Genomic DNA, 22,562 nt, shown 5'->3' with positions numbered 1-22,562 from the left:
ATTTGCTCCGTATGTAGTCACTTGCATTTGGGAACGAAGGTCTCCTTTGCATTTTAGAGTGTAGATTCACTCATCTATAGAAGGATTTATATTTGGGAACGGAGAGAGTACTATAGTAATAAAACATTAAGGCCACGAGGCGACGCCATGCTAGTTACAGGAGGCAAGAAGAAGAGATGCATCCATCGACGACGTCCACCTCCTCGACCTAGGGCACCAGCCCACCGAATGACGGCTAAGTAGCAGCAACTTTCGTGGCTAGGTCGACGTGCTTCTGAACAATGGCGTCTAAAGATTCCAGCCGCTAGAAGAAGGCCAACGTCTTTCTGTCATTGCTGGCCTTGTAGTGGCCTATGTAGACGATTTCCTCATAGATGTGGATGTGCAGGTCGACAGTTTCTTGCATGGCGAGGCGCTACACGGCGAGCGCGGCCTCGAGGTGCACATTCTTTGTTGTGACCTCCGACACCTATAGGGCTACTAGGGCTTGAAAGAGTTCGTCACCATGGAGGACGATGAGGGTGGTAGGAAATGAGGAGCTTGGGCGCGCGGGCTGGATCAGTACGGCAAGGTCGTCCGCGCGCTTCTTAACGGCGGTGAACTTGCGGATGGAGTGGACCATCATGTCGTCCATCCGAGAGGCGAAGCCAGCGTCGGCAAGGGCTACGACGCCAGCGGTCGCCAGCACCATCTGGGAACGGTGCGTGGTGCGGGGCTGCAAGCCGGCGTGTTGGATGATTTGGCATAGCCGGCTGCCGCTCGCGTCCATCGCCTCCATAGGTGCTTGTGGCTTCTGGTCACTTGGTCTTGGATTGGAGTGAGCAGTGTTGCACAGAGACTAGGAGTAGATGGATTGGAGTGGTGGGGCGCCTTTATATGAGAGTTCAAACTCTGTTGCATTCACATCGTGCTGGCTCTATTCCGCTTCTCCAATTAATTCCCTCTACATGCTAATTGAGGATGCATCATTGAGCGTTCAACGTCTCAGGAACCGCTACCCTCTCCCTCCTTGGCATTCAAGCCATATCTATGTAAATGCGTGTCAGGAGATGTTCCCGTTGACGACGAGGTGCCTATGGTGACTTCGTAAATTTCAAGATGATATGCCGGCTCAGTCTTTCGGAGGTGCTCATAGGAGTAGGGTGTGCGTGTGTGCGTTCATAGGGGTGAGTGTATGCACGTGTATATGAGCGCTTGCCTCTGTACTGTGTTTAAAAAACGTAAATGCGTGTCAAAAAGAGACTAGTCGGTACTAGTTTACTCAATATTGTGCATCGTGACCAAGGCAGAGAGGAAAATGAGAGAACTACGTATTTATTTACGGTGTAGATTCACTCATTTTGCTCCATATGTACTCCGTCTCGGTGTAGTCTAGTCACTTGTTGAAATCTCTAGAAAGGCAAATACTCCTTTCCGGTTTACAAGGCTCACATAGCAATTTTGTCTCATGCAAGAGCCTGGCTATATGCGTGCTCCAAGGTTCACAACTGCCACATTCGGGTTGCGCTTGGCTGTTCGCCTCTTCGAGAAGACGAACAATGATGTTACTACTACTACTTCTACAGTATCGAATCCACTTCTGCATGTCTATCCACCGCGTGCGGGAAGGATAGCTTGTTGCCTATCCTTGTTTGCGATCCACTGCGCGCATAGGCGAGGGAGAAGGCGTGTAGTAGTAAAATCAAGCTTCTCCTCATTGTACGAGTTGACGTGACACATCATAGCACTGGCCCCACATGGTTACCTCTAAACTTGGCTGAAAGACCCATAGTGTACAATATATTTGCTACAACCTCTAACATTTACCCCACCACAAATTAAAATATATATTCCTGTCTTGACCAGATGACTATGCAAACTAAAATCACCAGGATGACAGGTAGGGCCAGAAGTTATTTTAATCAGAAAAAGCTTCGAGATGGCCTCATAGCATGTAGTCGACCCCAATGATTTTATGCTTAGAGGCACGATACACGCTATCCTAGACTACTCTACACATGAAACTACCACACTAGTGTCCGGGCTGCGCTTGGCTCTTTGCCTCTTCGGGAAGTCGAACAATGATGGAATACTACTGTAGTGGAGGAGTAGTACAGTATGCTTCTGGCCATCTGACACCGAATGAACTGCTGCATGTCCACCGCGTGCGGGAGGGAGAGCATGTAGCGAAAGCTTCTCCTAGTCCTGCCAGCCACCATGCTCATGGGCGAGGGAGGGATGCAGCTTCATTGACTTACTGCTCCTGCCTTTGCATGTATGACAGGTGGGCCCAACAGGTGGATGGCCCACCTGTCATACAGCCAAAGGCAGGTGCAGTTAAGGCACCGGAGCTCAATCCATGAGGGAGGGGGCGTTGTAGTAAGCAAACTTCTCGTTGTTGTACGAGTTGACGCGACACATCAAAGCACTGCACTCGATATATTTCAATAATTTGCGTTTACCGATGCATTAATTACAATGCATACATGCATGCTGTGACTCTCCTTTTGATACTTGCATGTGTTGATTTAATGCACCTTGAAGTAGTATGAATATGTGACGGTAAAGCTTTGTAATGCCCTGGCCCTAAAGCAAGAGATGGTTGTGCATGAGGAGGGCGAGATCATGCAGATGGAACATGACCCGATAACGGAGCTCTCTATGGTCTCGATGGACCTCACCTTGCTCCACTGCCCCTTGTGCCTCCGCGCCTTGAAGCCTCTAGTGTATCAGGTTCGAATACACCTCATCCGTTCGGCTGATAGATCAAGGTGCAGGCTTCTTGATTGATGTGCTGTTTGATTGATTTGTGCAGTGCAAGGGAGGGCACCTGGCCTATGCGGACTATCGCGTCGAGCGCCCCGAGAACCAGCGGCAGTGCCAGAAGTGCGAGTGCGGCGGTGGCTTCGACATGCGGAACACGGCGGTGGACGATGTCCTCTCCTCGGTGAGGGTGGAGTGCCCGCACGAAGGCTGTGGGCTCTACGTCACTTATCGCAAGCTCGCCGATGACGAGAGCGTGTGTCCACTCGCGTCCTGCAAATGCCCCGTGCCCGTCTGCGGCTACAAAGGCTCGCCGCCGGCGCTTTCCCACCACATCAGCACCGTGCATCCCATGCTCGTGCACAGGATCCAGTATGCACTACAAAAAAATACACTTCCGTGATGATACGTGTTTGTCACAGTAGGTCGCTTTTTTTGTCATGCATGTACATCCATGACAAATTTATGACAGAACCAAGATAGTCATACCTGTGCTGTCGTAGAAGTGTTCCATGACATTACCAAAATTATCATCACGGAAGTGTCCACTTCCATGACGATAATCACGCGTCACAGAAGTGCTTTCGTCAAGGGTGACCGACACGTGGCATCCACCGTAACGGAACGCCGTTAAGCTATCAGGTCGGGTTTTGGATCCGATAACCCGTTAACAGCCCCGACCAATGGGAAATTTCCACGTGTAAAATTCTTATTGGCCGGACGAAACACGTGTGAGTTCGTCAGTTGGTCAGATAGGCGCCTATGATACGTCGACACGTGGCACGGCCCAATAGAGGCCCATTCCTGTGAAAAGGTTGGCCCGTTTGACTTGGTCAAAAGCTGGTGGGCCGGCCCATGGAAAGCATGTTAACGGCCTGTTCGCATATAGCCCATTTACAACCCGCTAACCCAAGGCCCATTACGCCCTATCCGAATTAGGCCCAGTAGCGTCATCTAGGCCATCCAATATGATTCCAGCCCGTTTTCACTTCTGGCCCATGTATGGCCCATGACGTCTTTCGGCCCATATGAGGCCCTATGTAACTCTTGGCCTATTAACGGCCCGTGGTGAAACTGGCCCGTAATGAATAGTGTATCACTTTACACCCATTAACGGCCCATGGTGAAATTGGCCCGTAATGAACAGTGTATCACTTTATACCTATTAACGGCCCATTATTCCGTTGGGCCGTTTCTAGCCCATGTTATCTTTCGGCCTTCTCAAAGCCCATTTATTCTTGGGCTCATTTCCAGCATTCGTTTACTTATGACCCGTTACTGTCATTTTCTGCTTGTGGGCCATATTCAGCCCGTGGTTACAGTCGGCCCGTTTGTGGTCCGTTAATACGTTGGGTCGTTTTCATAGCGTCATCAAATACGGCCTACTAACGATGGCCCGTTACGGTCGGCCCATGAACGGACAATTCCAACTCTAGACCATTTACGGCCATAATGTGGCCTGTTATTGGCCCATGTTTGCCCAATCGATCATACGGCCCGTATAAGGCCCATTGATGATACGACCCGTAGAAGGCCCATTGTTTCTACGGCCCGTAGAAGGCCTACTGTTTCTATGGCCCGTAAAAGGCCCACTGTTTCTACGGCCCGTAGGAGGCCCAGTGTCACTACAGTAAATATTAGCCCATGGTTATAGTGGCCTAGTTTTGAAAAATAGGTTATTGCAGCCACTAGTTAACCGCAGAAAAAGAACTGCAATGACTACAAGCAAACAAATAAACAAGACAACAAGGAAATAAATAAGCAAGCAACTAACGGTAGGCTATCACAGCTATTACACATATTACATCCACTGGGCATCAAAGTTCGCCACCAGTGCAAATATAGGGAACAAAGCAGCATATCATATACACTGGCCGTCAAAATTGGCCACCAGTGCAAATAAACGCGGCAGCAAAATAAGAGCATAGCTGAAACAACTTCAGAAGAGCTCAACAAACGTTATCCTGGGTATCCACCATGCTAGCAATAAGCTTAGCAAGCTGATTAGCTTTGTCCTGTTTGGCGCTAAAATCCTCCAACGCTTGTTGTTGCACCAGAAAGTATGCATCTGAATGCTCGAGGGACTTCCGCAGTCCTTCCGCTTCTTGTCATAGCACAGCTGATCGATGTCTTTCAGTTTGTAGTTGAGACTCAACAAACCGAACTGATTCAGACAGTGAGTTTGAATAGCTTGTGCAAGCGGTAGTGGCCAGTAACTCCAACACTAAACCAAGACAGGATGTGTCACTATCCTGAACCTTATCTGCATTACTTCCTTTACCGTTTCTTAATAAGGCACTCTTCCCCAATATGCTGTCAGCATTCTAAAAGAAGAAACAAGCAGACACATAACAAGTTTAGCATGTACTAGTATATGAAACTCATTTCGGTGAACCAATTCATTAGTAAGGTGGACAGGATTAAACTACCAAGTCTTCTATTGCCAAGTACTAGTACATAATAAAAGCATCAAACAAACATATATCTATGTCCTATGGTAGCAATGGAATCTTAAATTAGAACAGTTGTTCTTCAGGTTTATGCACTTGTTCTACATGAACAGAGTACAATAAGACACAAGAATATAATACTTAAAAATAGAAAATGAGCTCATAGACCTTACCACATTCTTGGTTTGGGACCAGTACAGAACAAGGCGTTCCCAGTCATCGTCCAGTAAATGTGTCTCAGGAGAATGTAAGGGAATTTGATGAGTTTCTTTGCCGGTGAAGTACGTTTTCTTTAGGTAATTCCGATACTGCCACCAAGCATTCTTGAAGATAGCAGAGGTATTAGCACAGGTTACCTCATCCTGAGTTTCCAAATCGGTCCTTCTCTATAGAGTAAAATGGGAAAATTTGCTGTATTATAACCATCATGGAGGTAGGATGTATGGGACAAAGCAAAGTAATTGCCATGACTAACATTACTTACACATAACTCCTGGACAAACACCTACAACTGGCATTTTCCTTCATCTTCAGTATAATATTTCCAAGATGGGAAGATACGCACATACGATTTAACAACATCAAATGCGATAGATGCTAAACTACGACTAGCTGGTTGTGCTTCCTCCACAGGAATAGGCGTACTAACTGGTGGAGTTGGGGTTCACCGTGATAGTACTGGCCCTTTGGGCACTGGAGCTGCCTTACTAACTGCTCTTGTTTGGGAACTCTGTGGTGGAGATGGTGCTGTGTCAACAGGAACTGGGTTACTATCGGCTGGGGTTGGGGTTAGATTGGGTGAAGCTGGTTCTCTGTCCATCGTAGTAGGGGTACAATCTGCGAGAGTTTGGGTTATGTGTGGTAGGGCTGGTTCTTGTGCATGTACAACCAAGGTGCTATCTCCACCAAGAGGTAGCACTGTTTTCTTTGAAGACCGTGTTTTTAGTCCGCTAGATACTGGCATCACCCGCTCCAATTCAAATGGCTGATAAACAGGAAACATAGTTGAATGTACAGACATTGTATGAGAGACAGATGCAATAGATAGTGTGGAAAAAGAGGGCATGAAATAGTTGACATGTATGTTGTTTAACTAAAACGGATAGCATGACATAATTTCACATATATGATGTCTATCTAAACTGGATAGCATAGCATAACGTAATTCAAAGATATGATGAATAACTAAACAAGATCGCCTGACATAATTCACCTACATGTTATCTAAGTAATCAGGATCGCATCGTTTAATTCACATATATGATTTATATGCTAAACAGAGGGCATTCGATATGATGTCTGAACTAAGAACATGGTGTTGAATATTGTGTATATGATGTCTAAACTATGCAATGCAAGACACCGTATGCATGATATGAGCAGTATAACCGTGCCAAGTTAGAGCATACACCTCAGTGGGGGAATAGGACTGGTCATCTGTCTCTGAATCCACCTCTGAGGAGCTATCAGGACCCAACAAGAGATCTGCTTTGACTGGTAGCACTGTCTCCTCTGAAGGCCTTGTTTTCACTCCAGATTTTTCCATCTCCTGCCCAAATGGCTGATTCACAGGAAGAGTAGTTTAATGTACAAACATTGTCGACAAATGGAAATGTAATGAAGAAAAGGATGGGCAAGATACCATTCAAATATATGATGCCTGGTTAAACAGGACGGCATTGCACATTTCACATATATTATGGCTGGCTAAAAGACATGAGACTGCATAATTCCCATATATGATAGAGAAACTAAACAGGTGGCATTACAGAACATGTCTAAACTAAGCAGATGGCATATATGATGTCAAAAGTAGGCACTGCAAGGCAACATATGCATGATATGACTAACATCATCAGGCCAAGGTAGAGCAAACACCTTGGGGGGTAAATAGGAGTGATCAGCGGCGTCCGAATCCACCTCAGAACAGATATCTTCCTCTGGATTACAATCTGGAGAGGGGTGGGGAGGGTTTTCCATTGAACCCACCATGGAGCGATGTATGCATGACATTGTATTGCCGCGCAAAACTCTTCTCTTTTTCTCTACATGTTTAGCATGACTGTGTACAATATCTAACATGCATACGAAAAAAATATGGTGAGATTATGTAAGGAGAGCATGCAGAAATTTAGAGTGATAGTAACAACCAGTGGATCGATGTTTTTCTGTTGAACCAAAATAGCCCTAATGGATCGACGTGAATGTATAGTAATAAGTGATGCAACAAGTGTACAACCTCTTTGTCGTAGCCGTGTCGACCTCAGCATCATTGGGTTGGTCGCTGAAGTAGTTGAGGCAGAGGTGGCTGTCGGAGGTGTGGAGGAAGATCTGAGGAATCTGTAGACGGTGTCCAGGGCACTGCTCTGTTATGATGGATCATTCTGTCGTTGGAGCAGCTCCGGTGAGCCGTAAGACGTCAAGGCTGAAGCAGCACAAGACAGACATCGTCAATCTCAAGTGGGATTCTAATAGCATTTCCAATAGATGATGTAAAATGGATGTAAAATTAACATCACCAAAAACCACCTAACTACAATAGATGAGGTAAAAACTGTTGACTCTGAACTTAACTGTCAAAACTGAAATTTACTGTGGAATCTTAATGCTACTATCGAAACTGAATGCAATGGTAGCACACAAGCACTTGGCATGTAGTTTAGGGAGGGCCTGCAGTTCATCTTCAACCTGCACCCCCCTGAGCCGCCAGCCACCACCAGCCGAACCGCCGGCCCCAGCGCCACCTCGCCGCCCCGAAACAACTCGCCACCGCCGCCCTGGCCTGCCCTCTAGCCCCCCTGCCTCCCACCCTGAACCCTAAGATAGATAGTGGGGTACCTCTCCGGCGAGCCCCCGTCCCCGCTGCGGGTGGTTCTTCCTTAACTCCGGCGAGCCCCCCAACCCCTGAAAATCGACTGACCCAAAAGTCGATTCAGTCGACTGAAGTGTGGCTTAATCGGAGCAGAGCAGCAGCACAAGCGAGGGGGAGAGCAGCAGCAGCAGCAGCTGGGCGAGCGAGAGCCGGAGCAGCAGTAGCAGATCCGGCTGGTATGGATGCCGTCGCCGAAGGGGCCTCGCACTGGGGGAGAGCCGTCGTGGAGATGTCGCCCGCGGCGCCGGCTTCAAGGTAGCCGCTCCATGGGGGTGCAGGATGGAGCACCGTCGGCGGCAGGAGGTCGAGTTAAGGAGAAGGTGCGATGCGATGAGTGTACAACCTCTTTGGTGGCGCCGAGTAGGCCTCGGCTTCGTTCGAGGAGTCGGTGAGGATGCTGCGGTTCCGGTGGAGCAGGTTAAGGCGGCACTGTGGGGATGGAGTAGCCGCGATAGATGAGGCGATCGTCGGAGCAGCTCCTTGGAGGTGGAGGACGGGGCGGTTGAACCGGCGGGACGGCGAGATGGATGACGGATCCTCATCCGGGGATGTGGACGAGGGACATCGAGCTGTTGCGGTGGACGACGTCGTCGGGGAAGAGGCTCCGGCGGGGCAGCGGTGACGTGGCAGACGGAGGAGGGTGGGGTTTCGTGGCTGGAGCGGAGAGGTTATGGCAGCCTGGGATTTGGAATGGCGAAAAGGGGGTGATGGGAGGGGTGAAGCATGACTTAGGAACGCGCTTGTCCAAAATGTAGGGTGTGTTACAAAAGTACCCCCCACCGATTTGAACTAGCAGCGCTTTTGGCTCAGGGTTAGAAGGGGGATTTCGCGTGTCGGGATTTGGCAACTAGAGGGAGTTTTCGCGCGCGTTGTAATTTCGGGATAGCAAGGCGCGGGTTGTGAAGGCACCAGTTTTGGGAGCACGATATCTGAATTTTTGGGATATAACAAGACACGGGTTGAATTTCAGGGACAAGCCTAACGTGTCGTAATATTGTACTTGTACGTACCAAATCAATTCGCACTTCCCTCAACCAAAAAGCAAACGAAAAAATAAAACTATTCACACCACACAAAGAGAGAGTCTTGCCCCGTTTTACTATACAAATGCTATTCAAAGCTACTCCCTCCTTCCATCTATATAGGGCCTAATGCATTTTTCAATGCTAACTTTGACCAAATATTAGAGCAATGATATATGACATGCAACTTACACAAAGCACACCGTTAAATTGGTCTGTGAAAGGTTCTTTCAATGATATAATTCTCACATTGTGCATGTCATGTACTATTAATCTTGTCAATAGTCAAAGGCGGTCTTAAAAATCTCATTACGCCCTATGTAGATGGAAGGAGGGAGTATGAATCCATGTTATGTCCTATTAAATTTTTTTGCTTGCTGTATAATGCATGTAACCTACTCATACCAACATTTTAGTGCATTCCAAATGTCTATACTACCACTGCAATTCGAACTATATTTGAATTCGTTTCTCTATTTCAATAAGAATCTACAATCATGATTGTTGCCAACTTCAACCATCAAAGTTTCCTTACTATCCGCCAGATATAAATCAGACGGCCTATAATGCAGGATGGCAGGCACACCATCATCAACAAATCCGTTTTTATAAGAGTAGAGATAAAATATATTAAATGTAGTATACCATGTTCATAACCACACCATGTTTATCACCGTTATATATATATATTCACACATCCGTCGGTTTTAAACACTATGATAAATTCTTCAAATATCGGGATTCGCTTTTTATAATGAAGTATATATGATCTCTATTCGTCTTTTACACCCACACAACCCTCTTATCTTTGTAGCTAGAGCTAACTTTCTCTTGTGCATGCACACGCTCGCATCCCTCTCACCCTCCCTCAGCATTCTCTAGCTCCATCGCGCAAATTCGTGTTTTCACTTTAGGTCGTTCATCCACGGTGTGTGTAGGCCCCACCAGCTCCTTCTTTACGGCACACATCGATCGATATGCCTCTCTAGCCAGGTGTGTCTAGCACAAACACAAGCTTCCCCTCTTCTCTTGTCACCGTCCATGCCTCACTCCCACCACTCTTTTCATCATTCTCGTACTCGCACACTCCTCCCCCTCGATATAGTATGCCTCTCGTACCACCTCCTACATGCATCCCTCTCTCTCTATCCTTCTCCTCGTGCCTCATTTGCTTCTAACACACACATGCATGTATACCGATCGATCTCCCAACATATACCTAGATCGACTTTAACTACCCCCCATCGATCGACGTACCTCACAAGTTATGTCTCTCCTTTCTCTTACAAAGGGTGATTGATCTTCCTATGTAGTTACGTCTGCTTGCCACAGCCACATCGTCCCCCTCATCATTCGTGCATGCCTCCTGACCCGTCTCTCACACGCACGTGCACAGACAACAAGCAGCCATCTCCTCTCTTATTGATATTGCGGGCGTGCCCTCCGTTTGTCTAGCAAGCCTATCCCACCATTTGTTAGAAGCAACTCCACTACCACCCCCTCCAACACTCTAGCTCTGTCTCTCTCCCAACCTTATTCATCTCCTGCACATATGCATCGATGCCGATCGATCTCCCTTAATACATGAGGCAGATCGATCTCCTTAATACATGAGGTAGGCCTCTCTCCTCCTCCACACATATACCAGCCATTGTACCTCTATAGTTAATTGGGCCTCCCTCTTCCCCCACCACACACCGATAGTCAAGCGCTGCAGGTAGGTATCCATTCCACAGAGACAAACTGCACATGCCCCATCTCACATTCCAGTAGGCCAGCCACTCTATATCTTTGACGTGGGCACACACAAATTCGATGGCACTCTTTATCGATCGCGCGCGTGCACACACACACATCATCATCCCTCTCTTCGATTCTATAGACACCTCAAGCCGATGATACCTCCACTCTCTTCTCGTGGATCGCCCCCTCTATATATATGTTATATCCAGGACTCTATTTCACACACATTGCATGTGTTAAATTTTTTGATTGACCCCCCCCCCCAAAAAAAAAACTCTCAAGAACCCACACACTATATCTCTCTAGGGTTGTATCTCTCTCACACAACCCCACGTAGCTGGTGTACGTATACAAGAAGAGAATAGGTGCACCATGCACGTACTCACGCTTCGTGCCCAGCCACACCCGCGTGGGTACACAGTGGAGCTCATTTCTTTACAAAATGGCAGCCCTCGTGCTAATTTGAACGCCTGTAGCGGTTGTTTACCTAGGGAGGTCGTGTACCACGCGTGCACGAAACAAAGTTCGACTTGACGCGTTGTCGCGTTATTTTTAAATAAAGTTATAATGCTCAATGGCACGTACACAGAATATAAAATGATTTTATGGAGGAAAAGGTAGTCCGCTCTTCAGAGTATCTCACACAAGGCTCCGGTGGCCTCTCTCTCTCTCTCTCTCACCGTTGGTCACTGATTCGGCCGCATCCCGTCCGCCGGGGGAAAGGGAGTGCGGTGGCCTCTCTCTCTCACCGTTGGTCACTGATCCGGCCGCATCCCGTTCGCCGGGGGAAAGGGAGTGCGGTGGCCTCTCTCTCTCACCGTTGGTCACTGATCCGGCCGCATCCCGTCTGCCGGGGGAAAGGGAGTGCGGTGGCCTCTCTCTCTCTCTCACCGTTGGTCACTGATTCGGCCGCCGGGGGAAAGGAAGGAAGTGCATCGTTTCTCCGTTCACGGTGCCGAGGCAGCATGTCCCGATCTGCGGTACACGTCGTTCTCTCTGACCAAGCTCTGGCACGGCAGGGCCTACGCCACCTGCTCGCAGATTCCGCCCGCCGCCGCTCACCTAGTTACATCCCGACGACCTCCAGGTATCCCCTCCGGCCTTGCTCCACTGCCCGTTTTCCCACGTCGCTGCATGTGGATCTTCCATAGTTCTTTGCCCAAAACGTAGCTCGTCCGGCGTACTTTCCATATTGCATTCTTGTCCTCACACCGTTTTAGACAAACACAACCGTGTTGTTATCTTCCCTTAGGACAAGGAATATGCTTCTTTTTTGTCGTCGCATGTGTCATCAATTGTTATTGGCCAGTAATTGTTTCCTTTCTACCTCTTTTTTGCAAACAGGGCTATCCATTTCACCTCGTTGCTATTGCGACCTTTTGGTGAACTGCACAAATCACTTTTTTCTTAAGAGTGTTTTGTGCAGTTGTACTAAAATGTCACATGGGCAACGTCTCTACATTTCAGTGCGACTGCACAAAGGGAGATTGGTTTTGCTCTATCCTCCTCATCCAACTCCGAGCCTAATCTTCTCCAACTAGTTAGTCTTAAGAGAGACCGCAAAGGTGACCGGCTTCTATTTGTGTGTTTATTGTTTCATCAGCAGTCCTCTATTATCGTAATCACACTTGATATCTTTGGAACAGGGATGCTCAGCTCTATTTTAGTGGAACTACACAAAATGATCGGAATGTTGCATGCTACAGACAGCTACTTTTTTCCCAACATGCCTTGTTGATTTAGACAGAGCTGGGGGACGTTGCTGCCAATGAAAGCATGGATCAATTTTAATTTAACACCTTCTCACAACTTTGTCTTCAGTTGTGATGTAATTATTAGCTCTCATCTGCTAATAATTGACATGCATTAGCAAGGAAGTTAGTTTTTTATTGTTTCCGAAAGAGCATCGATGGCAAGACACACAAAACAAAAGCTGAAAGCTCACATCATTGTACAATTTCATGTCGTTGGAAAATTATTTGTATAGTACATCAATTATGTAAACAAATGATGGAAGCTTGATAGCATTGCCAGAAGCCTCTTCATCATCCGGGTCCATGTGCCATGCACGAAATTATACTCCTTCGTTCCTAAATATTTGTCTTTTTACAAATTTCAAACGGGCATATTTTAGAGTGTAGATTCACTCATTTTGCTTCCTATGTGTACTCCCTCCGTTCCTAAATATTCTATTCGTCTTAATAGAGATTTCAACCTATTTTAGAAAGACAAATACTCCGGAGTATATTTAAGAACCGAGGGGGTAGTGCACAACCGCATGGGAGACTCAGCCCGGTCGTTGCGCCGCATTAATAGTGAGTAATGAGCAGTCAAATCATAAGCCCCACCTTTCCCACTGTAAGTTGCTCTGAATAAGCAACCATCAATACGCTCTTCTTTGAATCTGCTCATACTACTCCATCCGTCACTGTTTATACAACACGCTTCAGAAAAAAGAAAAAAAAATCTGTGGGACCAAGGCGACTAGCGATCGTCCTGAAAAATAGCATTGGTAGTTATAGCACGGCGTCTATTACTAGAGGGAATAATGCGTACACACATGCATGCAGTGCTTCCACCCCGGGTACACACATGCATGCACTCCATGGTAGTACATTACATGGAGAGAAAGTTGTGGACTTGATTGCGGTTACCATGCCCTAATTAATTGAGCATTAAACCAAACGCGTCTAAAGTCTCTCTGCTGGTGGAAATGCATTAAGAGAAATGCATCATAATGAAGCGCGCCCTGTAAACTGTGACGGAGGGTGGAGTAGTATGAAGGTGCGAAACCAAGTACGCGTACTAGTACTGTGCTTGGCTCTTCGCCCCTTCGTGAAGTCGAACAATGATGGTACTCCGCATGTTGGGTACTACAGTGTATGCCTCTGACAATCTGACGCCGAATGGACTGATGCATGTCCACCGAGGGTAGGTTGCATTAGTCAAAAGGCGTAAGTGAGCTTCACCTTGTCCTGCAAGCTTCTCCTCATTCTGCAAGTTGACGGGACACACCAAAAAGTAGTGCTAGTCCATACTCCCTCCTTTCCGTTAATATGGCTTAATCTTTTTTGCGGGTAAATGAGAGAGCTTTATTCATATATAAGCATTCTTAGGACGATCAGCCAAGACACTGGTCACTAGGAAGCCAAAAAAAGAAGTAGTAAGCGAGGTGTTTCATCAAGCCAGCTCTCGGCCACATTCAAAGTGCAGCAAGCACGGTTCGCACGAAGATGCGCCGCAAGGTTTGCTGACCTGTTTACATGCTGACTAACAAAAAAAGAGGAAATATTACTGAGCGCAACTATTTGTAACAGGATATGAGCCAGAATTAAGCGAGAATTGTGGCGAGTGTTCCATGCAATCAACTTCCATTATCACATGCGAGAACCCTCGAAGAGAACCAAATGTGTTGAAGATTGCTTTATCACATTTTAAAATTATTATAAGAGTGCAGACGCTGCTCCATCCGGTTCCTAGTAGTATAGTGTAGTATGCTTCTGGCAATCTGACACCGAATTAACTGTTGCACGTCCACCGCCTAAGCGAGGGAGAGCTTGCATTAGTCAAAAGTTTCTCCTTGTCCTGTGAGCCACCGCGCGCAAGCTTCTCCATCCTGCAACCTTCTCCTCGTTCGGCAAGTTGACGGGACACAACAAAGTAATGCTAGTCCATGCTGCCTCCTCTCCGGTTAACATGGCCTAATTTCAAACGAGATAAATACACTGCCTGTCACTGTATATTTGTAAAAATACGGTCAGTGGACTTCATAATACGCTCATTGCGCTCAATATATATATTTTCCGGTGTTCATACAGTCACTAGCTCACCCTGACTGAGTATGTGTGTGCATGCACGTGTAGGTTGAGCACTTGAGCGTCACCGTGTGTGTTCCGTCGTGTGCTCGGACATGCATGCATTAGGGCGTCGCGCGCGTTTTTGCGTCCATGTGTACGTGTGACTGTTGCATACACATAGGGGGAGTGCGTGTAGGGGCCACTAAGGAGCAGTCAAATCACATAGTAAGTTAGTCGGAAGAAGCAACCATCATTTCACTCTTGAATGACACGTATGCAATATAAAATGGTTGATATGGAGAGAGAAAAGAAAACCACTATACTCCCTCCTTTCAGGTTTATAAGGCTCAATTCAAAATTCTCACCAACCAAGGTAGATGGTGAGTGGTGGAATACTTTTTGTTGTTTGCAAAAGCACCCAATTAATGCTCTTGTTTTCCTCAAAAAAGTATGTTTACCAATGCATTAATTGCAATGCATGCATGCATAAATTACATGCATTGGTCAATTTTCTCTTAGTACTTGCATGCAATGATTTAATGCACCTTGGAATCTAAACATGTGATGGAAAACAGCCAAATTGAGCCTTATGAAATGGAAAAACTAAAATTTTGAGATAAGCCCTATAAACCGGAAAGGAGGGAGTATATACACTAGCAGGGTGCGTGTGAGAGACGGGTCATGAGGTGAATGACACGTGGCCCCAGGGGGTGGCTGGCCCACCTATCATACAACCAAAGGCAGGTGCAGTAGAGGGCCTAGGAGTAGTACGAAATCCTACGCACCTACGCACGCTAACCAAGGGCTGAGTGATCAGTTGACTAGAAGCTACGCTAGACCCATGGAGGCGATGAGAGCGAGCATCAGCCGGCTGTGCCAGATGGTCCATGACGCCGGCCTGCGGCCCGGCAGGTAGTATTGCTTGAGGCCGCCAGGGCGAGGGGCCGCTTGGACGACAGCTTCGCATCCTTGTTCGATGAGGTCCTCGTCGGTTTCCTCAACAAGTTCACCGTCGTCAAGAAGCTTGCAAACGACTTTGACGTAAGCCTCCAGCCGACGCGTCCAGGCTCTGTGATGCCCTCCACCCTCAACGGCCACTATGGTAACAACCTCTTCGACGCAGTAGTGGCCCTGCGACTGCCCGCCGTCGCACCGGAGAATGTCCACCTCGAGGTCGTGCTCACCGCGCAGTGCCTAGCGCAGCAAGACACCATCGACATAATCACCCACGTCTACGCGCAAATCGTCCACAAGGACTAGTACATGCAAGAGGAGGACGATAGGACGCTGGCCTTCTTGGAGCGCAGGGCAACCTTGGACGGCACTGTTCAGAAGCATGTTGAGCTCGCCACCAACGCCGATGCTCCTCACACGTCGGTTGGTGACCCGGCGCACTAGGGCATGAGGATGTCGTTGGACGTTGATGGATCCATATGTATTTTTATCCTTCCGTCAAACCCATGTAGTAGTATATGATACTACAGTAATTATCTTACCTTTCGCATCAACTTCATAATTTTCGTACGTACTCCATTCATGAACGGCGCCAGAAGCAAACTTCTCATTACTCTAGGAAAAATCGTTATTTTCTATCTATCGTTCGCGCCATGGAGCAGAACCAAATTTTACAAGTTACGAGTTCAAAAGGAAAAGCCTGCCGTGTTCGCGTCGCACCCCCACACGGTTGGTCCGGCACGCCGCTCAAGTGGGAATGCGTGCGGTGTTGCATTTTCACTTACAAGTGGGACCGCAGTTGAGCAAACTGACTATCGGCAAACCCCCACCCCGCCCACCGCGTGATGGCTGAGAAAAGAGGACAGGACGGAGAAGAGATGGCTGTAGCATGGACTCCAAGAAAATTGGTGTCGGATGGGACTTGTGTGGGTGGCGTGTGCCGTACTGCTAGACGTGAATGCTAGTTATGGCCCATGCCACCCCACTATATCGAGCCTATATCGAGGTACATAGAACAAATTTCCTGTAGTCCGTGCTCAGCCCTCCTCTATCTCTCTTCTCAGCCAGCCAGCGGACGCGCGGAGCCCATCGTCTGTTTGCTCACATGCGGCCCCACATGTCAGTGAAAACGCAAGAGGACCCACTGAACCTGCACATCTTTCACCTTGACGTGCTGGTGATGAAAAACAAATCCAATAAAGATCTTTGGTGGCCGCTTTTGGAGTTACTCAAGAGTAGTAAGATTCTATTTACAGTTTAACCCAAGATGCACATCTCGTGGCTTCAACTACCACTCTATTTTCTTTCATGACACGACCTGGATGTTGGATGTCCCACATGTCGGCAAAAGGAGGAAGAACCCGACCAAATCTTCGGTTCTGCTCTCGGATTAGACTAGTTGTGCTAACTTAAAAAATTTATTGTGTACTCCCTCCGTTCCAAAATACTTGACTTCCATTTGTCCAAAAATGGATGTACCTATATACTAAGACATGTCTACATACATACATATTTTGACAAATAGAAGGCATGTAGTATTGTGCAACGGAGGGAGTAGAATGGATGCAAGTTTCTGTATTGGGAAGAAGACTACATCCATATATTGATAGAGCGCAATTTAGTAGATGTGCTATCACTTTTAGCTAGTATAGAATAGAGGCTAGACATGAGACTAGATGCGAGGAAGCAACGTCTACTTCTTTACACTTGAAGAAGAAAGAAGCACGCAAGATTGAGCCTCTGCAGATCAACAATGAATGCATCGAGAAGGCACTAATCCAACTTACTACAGGAGTAGTCAAAATTATCGTTGGAGTTCGTGCAAAACGGAGGTCCATTTGGGTTCGTGCATTGGAGTTGGCCTTACAAGTGGGACCGCAGTTAAGGAAACCGACTATCGGCAAACCCCCACCTCGCCCGCCGCGGGATGGCTGAAGTTAGAGAAATGACGAGGTTGAAGAGATTGCTCTCGCACGGACTCCAAGAAATAATATGGTGTCAGATGGATGTCGTGGTGGTGGCGTGTGCCGTACTCCTGGACGTGAATGCTTGTTCTGGCCCATGCCACCCTACTACTCCTACTACTTACTCCTACTATATACTATACTACTAGTATATCGAGGATTCGAGGTGCTAGTTACGTACAACGAACACATTAACATATGGCTACAGTAAAAACACCCGCCCGACGCGCGAAGCATGTGAAGCTAGTACAAATAGTGTACTACTATTGTTGATTGGCCTCATCCGATAACATGTTACAATGCACGTACAATTATGTATTTGAAAAATATTTTTTTGCCTCATCGCACCACTCACTCAGAGAAGCGACTCGAAAGCCATTGTCGGAGTAAATAACCGGGTAGCCTAGCCGGCTCCCCCTGGCCCTTCTGAAAAAATTACGAGCCGATTCGGTCCTCAAGAATCCAAGACATGGGGCCGCCTTCCCCTTGCCGACTGTCTCCCAGGCCGGCTATCGGAAGGCAACCCGACTTTAGCCCTCATGAAGAAAGCCGCAGGAGGGCCGGCTCCGAGAAGCCGGCCGCGAGAAGGCCGCCTCCAAGAAGCCGGCTCCCACAAAGCGGTCAAGATCGTACCCTCGAAGTCTGCATCCACATAACGGAGATGTGACGGGGCGTGGCTATAGTGAAGCCTGCCACCCCCGAATCCCGGAGCACGCCTGGCACAGTGCGCCGTACGGGTGGCCATGACCCGCCTGGCGCGGCACTGTTGCCACGTTGACCCTGATGTCATCCACGACGGGCAGCCAGCGTGGCCCACGGGCGGTGGGTCCCTTCGGGCAAAGAGACACCCGAAGGCGGCCAGGCCTCCCCCAGTCGGCCCAAGATAGAGCCGGCTCCCCACAGCCGGCTTGCCACCTCCCTCGAAGGAGACGCCCCATTAAGGAGGCAAGACGCGGTGAGGCTACAGCGATCACCCGCCGGATGGCGGCACTGTAGCCACGCCCACCTCGGCGAAGCCCTCGTCACCTGGATTGAGCAACAGTAACCAACCGCCGACAAGGCCCTGGACAGTGGGGCCTGCCTGTCGACCAAGGAGCCGGCAGCCGGCGGGACCCACCAGCCGGCGCAGAAGCCGGCGAGTGTAGACACAGACGGCTGGGCCCCACGCCCAGCCGGATTACCATTGTACCCCCGGGGGATAGGCCTATATAAACCCCCCGGACGCCCATGCAAAAGGGTTGATCCCTGCTAGTCTTAGACACCACATAGGGAGGAGAAGAGAGCGAGTCATGCCCTTCTTCCTCCTCTCACCGAACAGCTCAAGGAGCATCGTGTAGCTACTTGTTCATCTAGTGATCATGCGGAGACCCCGCAGAGCAGCAGTAGGGGTGTTATCTCCACGGAGAGCCCCGAAGCTGGGTAAGATTCGCCGGCGTGCATGTCTTCGCCTCATCCTGTTTCCAGGCACCGGCGACGTCTTACTGCCTCCCACAATGATAGGCCACCCGTTGGCATTCTTCCTCCTCTCACCGAACAGCTCAAGGAGCACCGTGGGGCCAGGTGCACCGTCGTCCGGAGACCTGTTCTAGACGGGAACCCTCTTCCTCCCCCGCGAACGTAGCCAGCCTGGCACGCCCGATGGCGCTTGCCACGACGCGCTGCAAGGCGTCACCAACGTCTGTGCGGCGAGCGGCCTCACCGATCTCCTTGACAAGACCCTCATCTCCGACGAGCTCGCCTCCGACGCGGGCACCGACTGTCAACCTCCTCGGCCAGCTCCACGTCTCTGGCGAGCCTGCTGTGGACTTGGAGTCGGTTGGCTCCACCAATCCGATGCCTGTCGACTTCGACACGGCCTCACTCGACACTTTCCCCACCGACGTCACGATCTACAACGACCCGCTTCCCCGGGCCGATGGTTGCGACGGTGTCACCACCGAGGTGATGGTCGTCGGCCACGGCGGCGCTTCTGACGAGAGCGCCCACGACGCCCCGCACGCGGCGGTCCACGACTTGTCCATCCCCCTCCCGGCCGATGCCGACGCTGAAGCACTGGAGGCTCGCCACCTCGCCCTCCTCGTGGAGGGCCGGAAGTTGGTTTCCATGAGACGCCTCGCTGAGGCCCACCGACGCGAGGCCGACCGCGCCGCCTTTGGCACGCCGCCCCCAGGCGGGCCCAGCCAGGACGGCGTTGTCAGACAGCGCGGCGCTGTCGTCGCCGATACGCTAGGAGTCGACCGCCCAGTCTACCCCACTCCACTCGAGAACCTGGGCGCCGCCCAGGCGGCCGTAGACGAGCTAGACGGACTGGGGGGCGAAGAACTCCCCCACATGACCCGACGCATCCAGCAGCTAATCGATGCAGCCGTGCAGTGGCACGAAGCCGACGCCCGCGCGGAAAGCGATCTCGGCGCGACGTCCCGGACGCCGACTACGGGTAAAACCCGCGCGCGGCGCGAGAAAGAGCCGGCTGCCAGCCGAAGCCGAACCCGAGTCTCCATCAAGCGAGACGCAGAAGGCCACCCCCGGGCCGTGGAGTGGCGGGGCAACCTGCCTCCGCCTCGGCCCCATGGAGAGAGATATCCCACCCCATCGCCTATTGCGCATCCGACTCTCAGCGGCCGGCTAGGTCGCCGCGAAGGAGTCGGCGAGAACGACGCCCACCATCGGATCGACCGCCTGGCGCGATCCCTGGCGCTGGAAGAAGAAGACGATGTCGGCCCGCCTTGCTTCGGCCCCCGCATCCGCAACGAGCCTTTCCCCAAAGGGTTCTCGCTCCCAAGAGACATGCCCAAGTACAACGGCTCCGTGAAGCCGGAAGATTGGTTGATCGACTACTCCACGGCGGTTAGCATAGCCAACGGCAACAGGCGCGTTGCCGTGAAGTACGTGCCCCTCATGCTGCAGGGCACGACGCGGACCTGGCTCAACAGCCTCAAGCCATACAGCATCAACAGCTGGCTAGACTTCACAGAAGCCTTCGTCTGCAACTTCACCAGCACCTACAAGCGGGCTCCCAAGCCCATACAGCTCTCCTTGTGCGTACAAGGCCCCGCCGAGTCCACTCGCGACTACCTCACGCGTTGGGCCGAGCTCCACAACTCTTGCGAAGGGGTGCACGAGGTGCAAGCCATAGAGTACTTCACTGCCGGGTGCCGAGAAGGCACCCTCCTCAAGCACAAGCTCCTCTGTGACGAGCCGACTACCCTCGACGAGCTTCTGGTCATAGCGGACAAGTACGCCACCGCCGACTCCTCAATGAAGGCCGAACTCCGGGTAGACGCGTCCGGGAAGGTACTCAACCCGGCGCCTAAAACGCCGGCTGGGGACTCCAGCCGATGCCCACACCAGAACGACCACAAGCGCAAGGGCCCCGTGCCGCCCTCCACCAGTCGGCAGGTGGCCACAGTCGAAGACGAGCAGCCCGAAGGGCGGCCCGCACCCAAGAAGCAGAGGGGCGGCAAACCGGCTTGGCAGCCGGCCTTCTCCTACGAGCAGACTCTCGACGCCCCGTGCAAGTTCCACAGCGGCGCGAAGCCGTCCAACCACACAACCCGGAAGTGCCACTGGCTCACCCGAATCTCCAAAGGCGAAGGGCTTGCGCCGCCTCCGCCTGCCGGTCCGCCGCCTCCGGCTCCGCAGCCGCCGGCCGCTCGGCCCGCAGTCGGAGCCATGCACGATGAGTTCCCCGACGAGCATGCCGCCTATGTCATCTTTACAAGCCAGCCCAAAGACCGGTGCAGCAAACGCCGAGAGCACCAAGAAGTCAGCATGGTTGCTGCCAACCCCGCCGAGCACATGCACTGGTCAGAAAAACCTATCAGCTGGAGCCGGGCCGACCACCCAGAGGCGATGCCGTCTCCCGGCTCTTATGCGTTGGTTTTGGATGCCACCCTTGCAATGGATAGACGCGCCGCCCGTTTCTCCCGCGTGCTGATAGACGGCGGGAGCAGCATCAACATCCTGTACCGCGACACCCTGGAGAAGCTGAATGTCAAGACAAAGCAACTCATGCCTACTCGGACTGTGTTCCATGGCATCGTACCCGGCCTGTCCTGCGCCCCCATTGGCAAGATCAAGATTGATGTACTTTTTGGGGACAAGGAGCATTTCTGCCGGGAAGCGATCTGGTTTGAAGTGGTGGACCTGGAGAGCCCCTACCATGCATTGCTTGGCCGACCTGCCTTGGCCAGGTTCATGGCAGTTCCCCACTATGCATACCTCAAGATGAAGATGCCGAGCACCAAGGGCGTCATCACCATAGCCGGCGATTACAAGAAGTCCTCCGAGTGCGCAGCAGCCAGCAGCCGGCTGGCCGAGTCCCTTGTGATTGGTGAAGAAAATAAGATGTTGGACCGAGTCGTGGCCATGGCCGGTAAACAGTCGGCCTTGTCCCCCGATCCCAAGGAGCATGATGCTCAAGGATCTTTCCAGCCTGCCAAGGAGACGAAGAAGATACCTCTTGACCCCGAGCACCCAGAGAGGTTTGCCGTCATCGAGGCAAACCTAAACAGCAAATAGGAAGGTGAGCTCACCGATTTCCTCCGTGAGAATCGGGACATCTTTGCATGGTCCCCAAAGGACATGCTGGGTGTTCCGAAGGAATTCGCTGAGCACAAACTACACGTCCGAGAAGACGCAAAGCCAGTCAAACAACCCCTCCGCCGACTGTCAGAGGAGAAAAGAAGGATTGTGGGAGAGGAGATAGCCCGGCTTCTGGCAGCCGGCTTCATTATGGAAGTTTTCTTTCCAGAGTGGCTCGCCAACCCGGTCCTCATGCTAAAGAAGAACAACAAGTGGCGCATGTGCATAGACTACACGAGCCTCAACAAGGCCTGCCCCAAAGATCCCTTTGCCCTGCCAAGGATTGACCAAGTGATAGACTCCACGGCTGCATGCGAGCTGTTGAGTTTCTTGGATGCTTACTCAGGATACCACCAGATAAAGTTAGATCTGGCAGACCGCCTGAAGACCGCCTTCATCACGCCATTCGGAGCCTTCTGCTACCTGACTATGAT

The 22,562-nt window shown here is 50.4% G+C and overlaps 1 protein-coding gene across 1 annotated transcript in view; it reads left to right on the top strand.

Moving 5' to 3' along the window:
• The first annotated feature begins 515 nt into the window (after nt 1-515).
• LOC147979798 (uncharacterized) overlaps nt 516-22,562 on the top strand; it is a 45,282-nt gene continuing 23,235 nt past the window's right edge. The window contains exons 1-4 of the mRNA XM_087515349.1: nt 516-780; nt 2,264-2,310; nt 2,548-2,712; nt 2,795-3,114. Of these exons, the coding sequence (XP_087371475.1) occupies nt 516-780; nt 2,264-2,310; nt 2,548-2,712; nt 2,795-3,114 (797 nt within the window). The remainder of the gene's footprint in view (nt 781-2,263; nt 2,311-2,547; nt 2,713-2,794; nt 3,115-22,562) is intronic.

This window comes from Triticum urartu, chromosome 3A, assembly GCF_056163025.1.
Source record: "Triticum urartu cultivar PI428250 chromosome 3A, HENAU_Tu73, whole genome shotgun sequence".
NCBI classification, from domain to species: domain Eukaryota; kingdom Viridiplantae; phylum Streptophyta; class Magnoliopsida; order Poales; family Poaceae; genus Triticum; species Triticum urartu.
The sequence above is the reverse complement of the archived record's forward strand: the minus strand, read 5'-3'. Positions and strand labels throughout refer to the sequence as shown.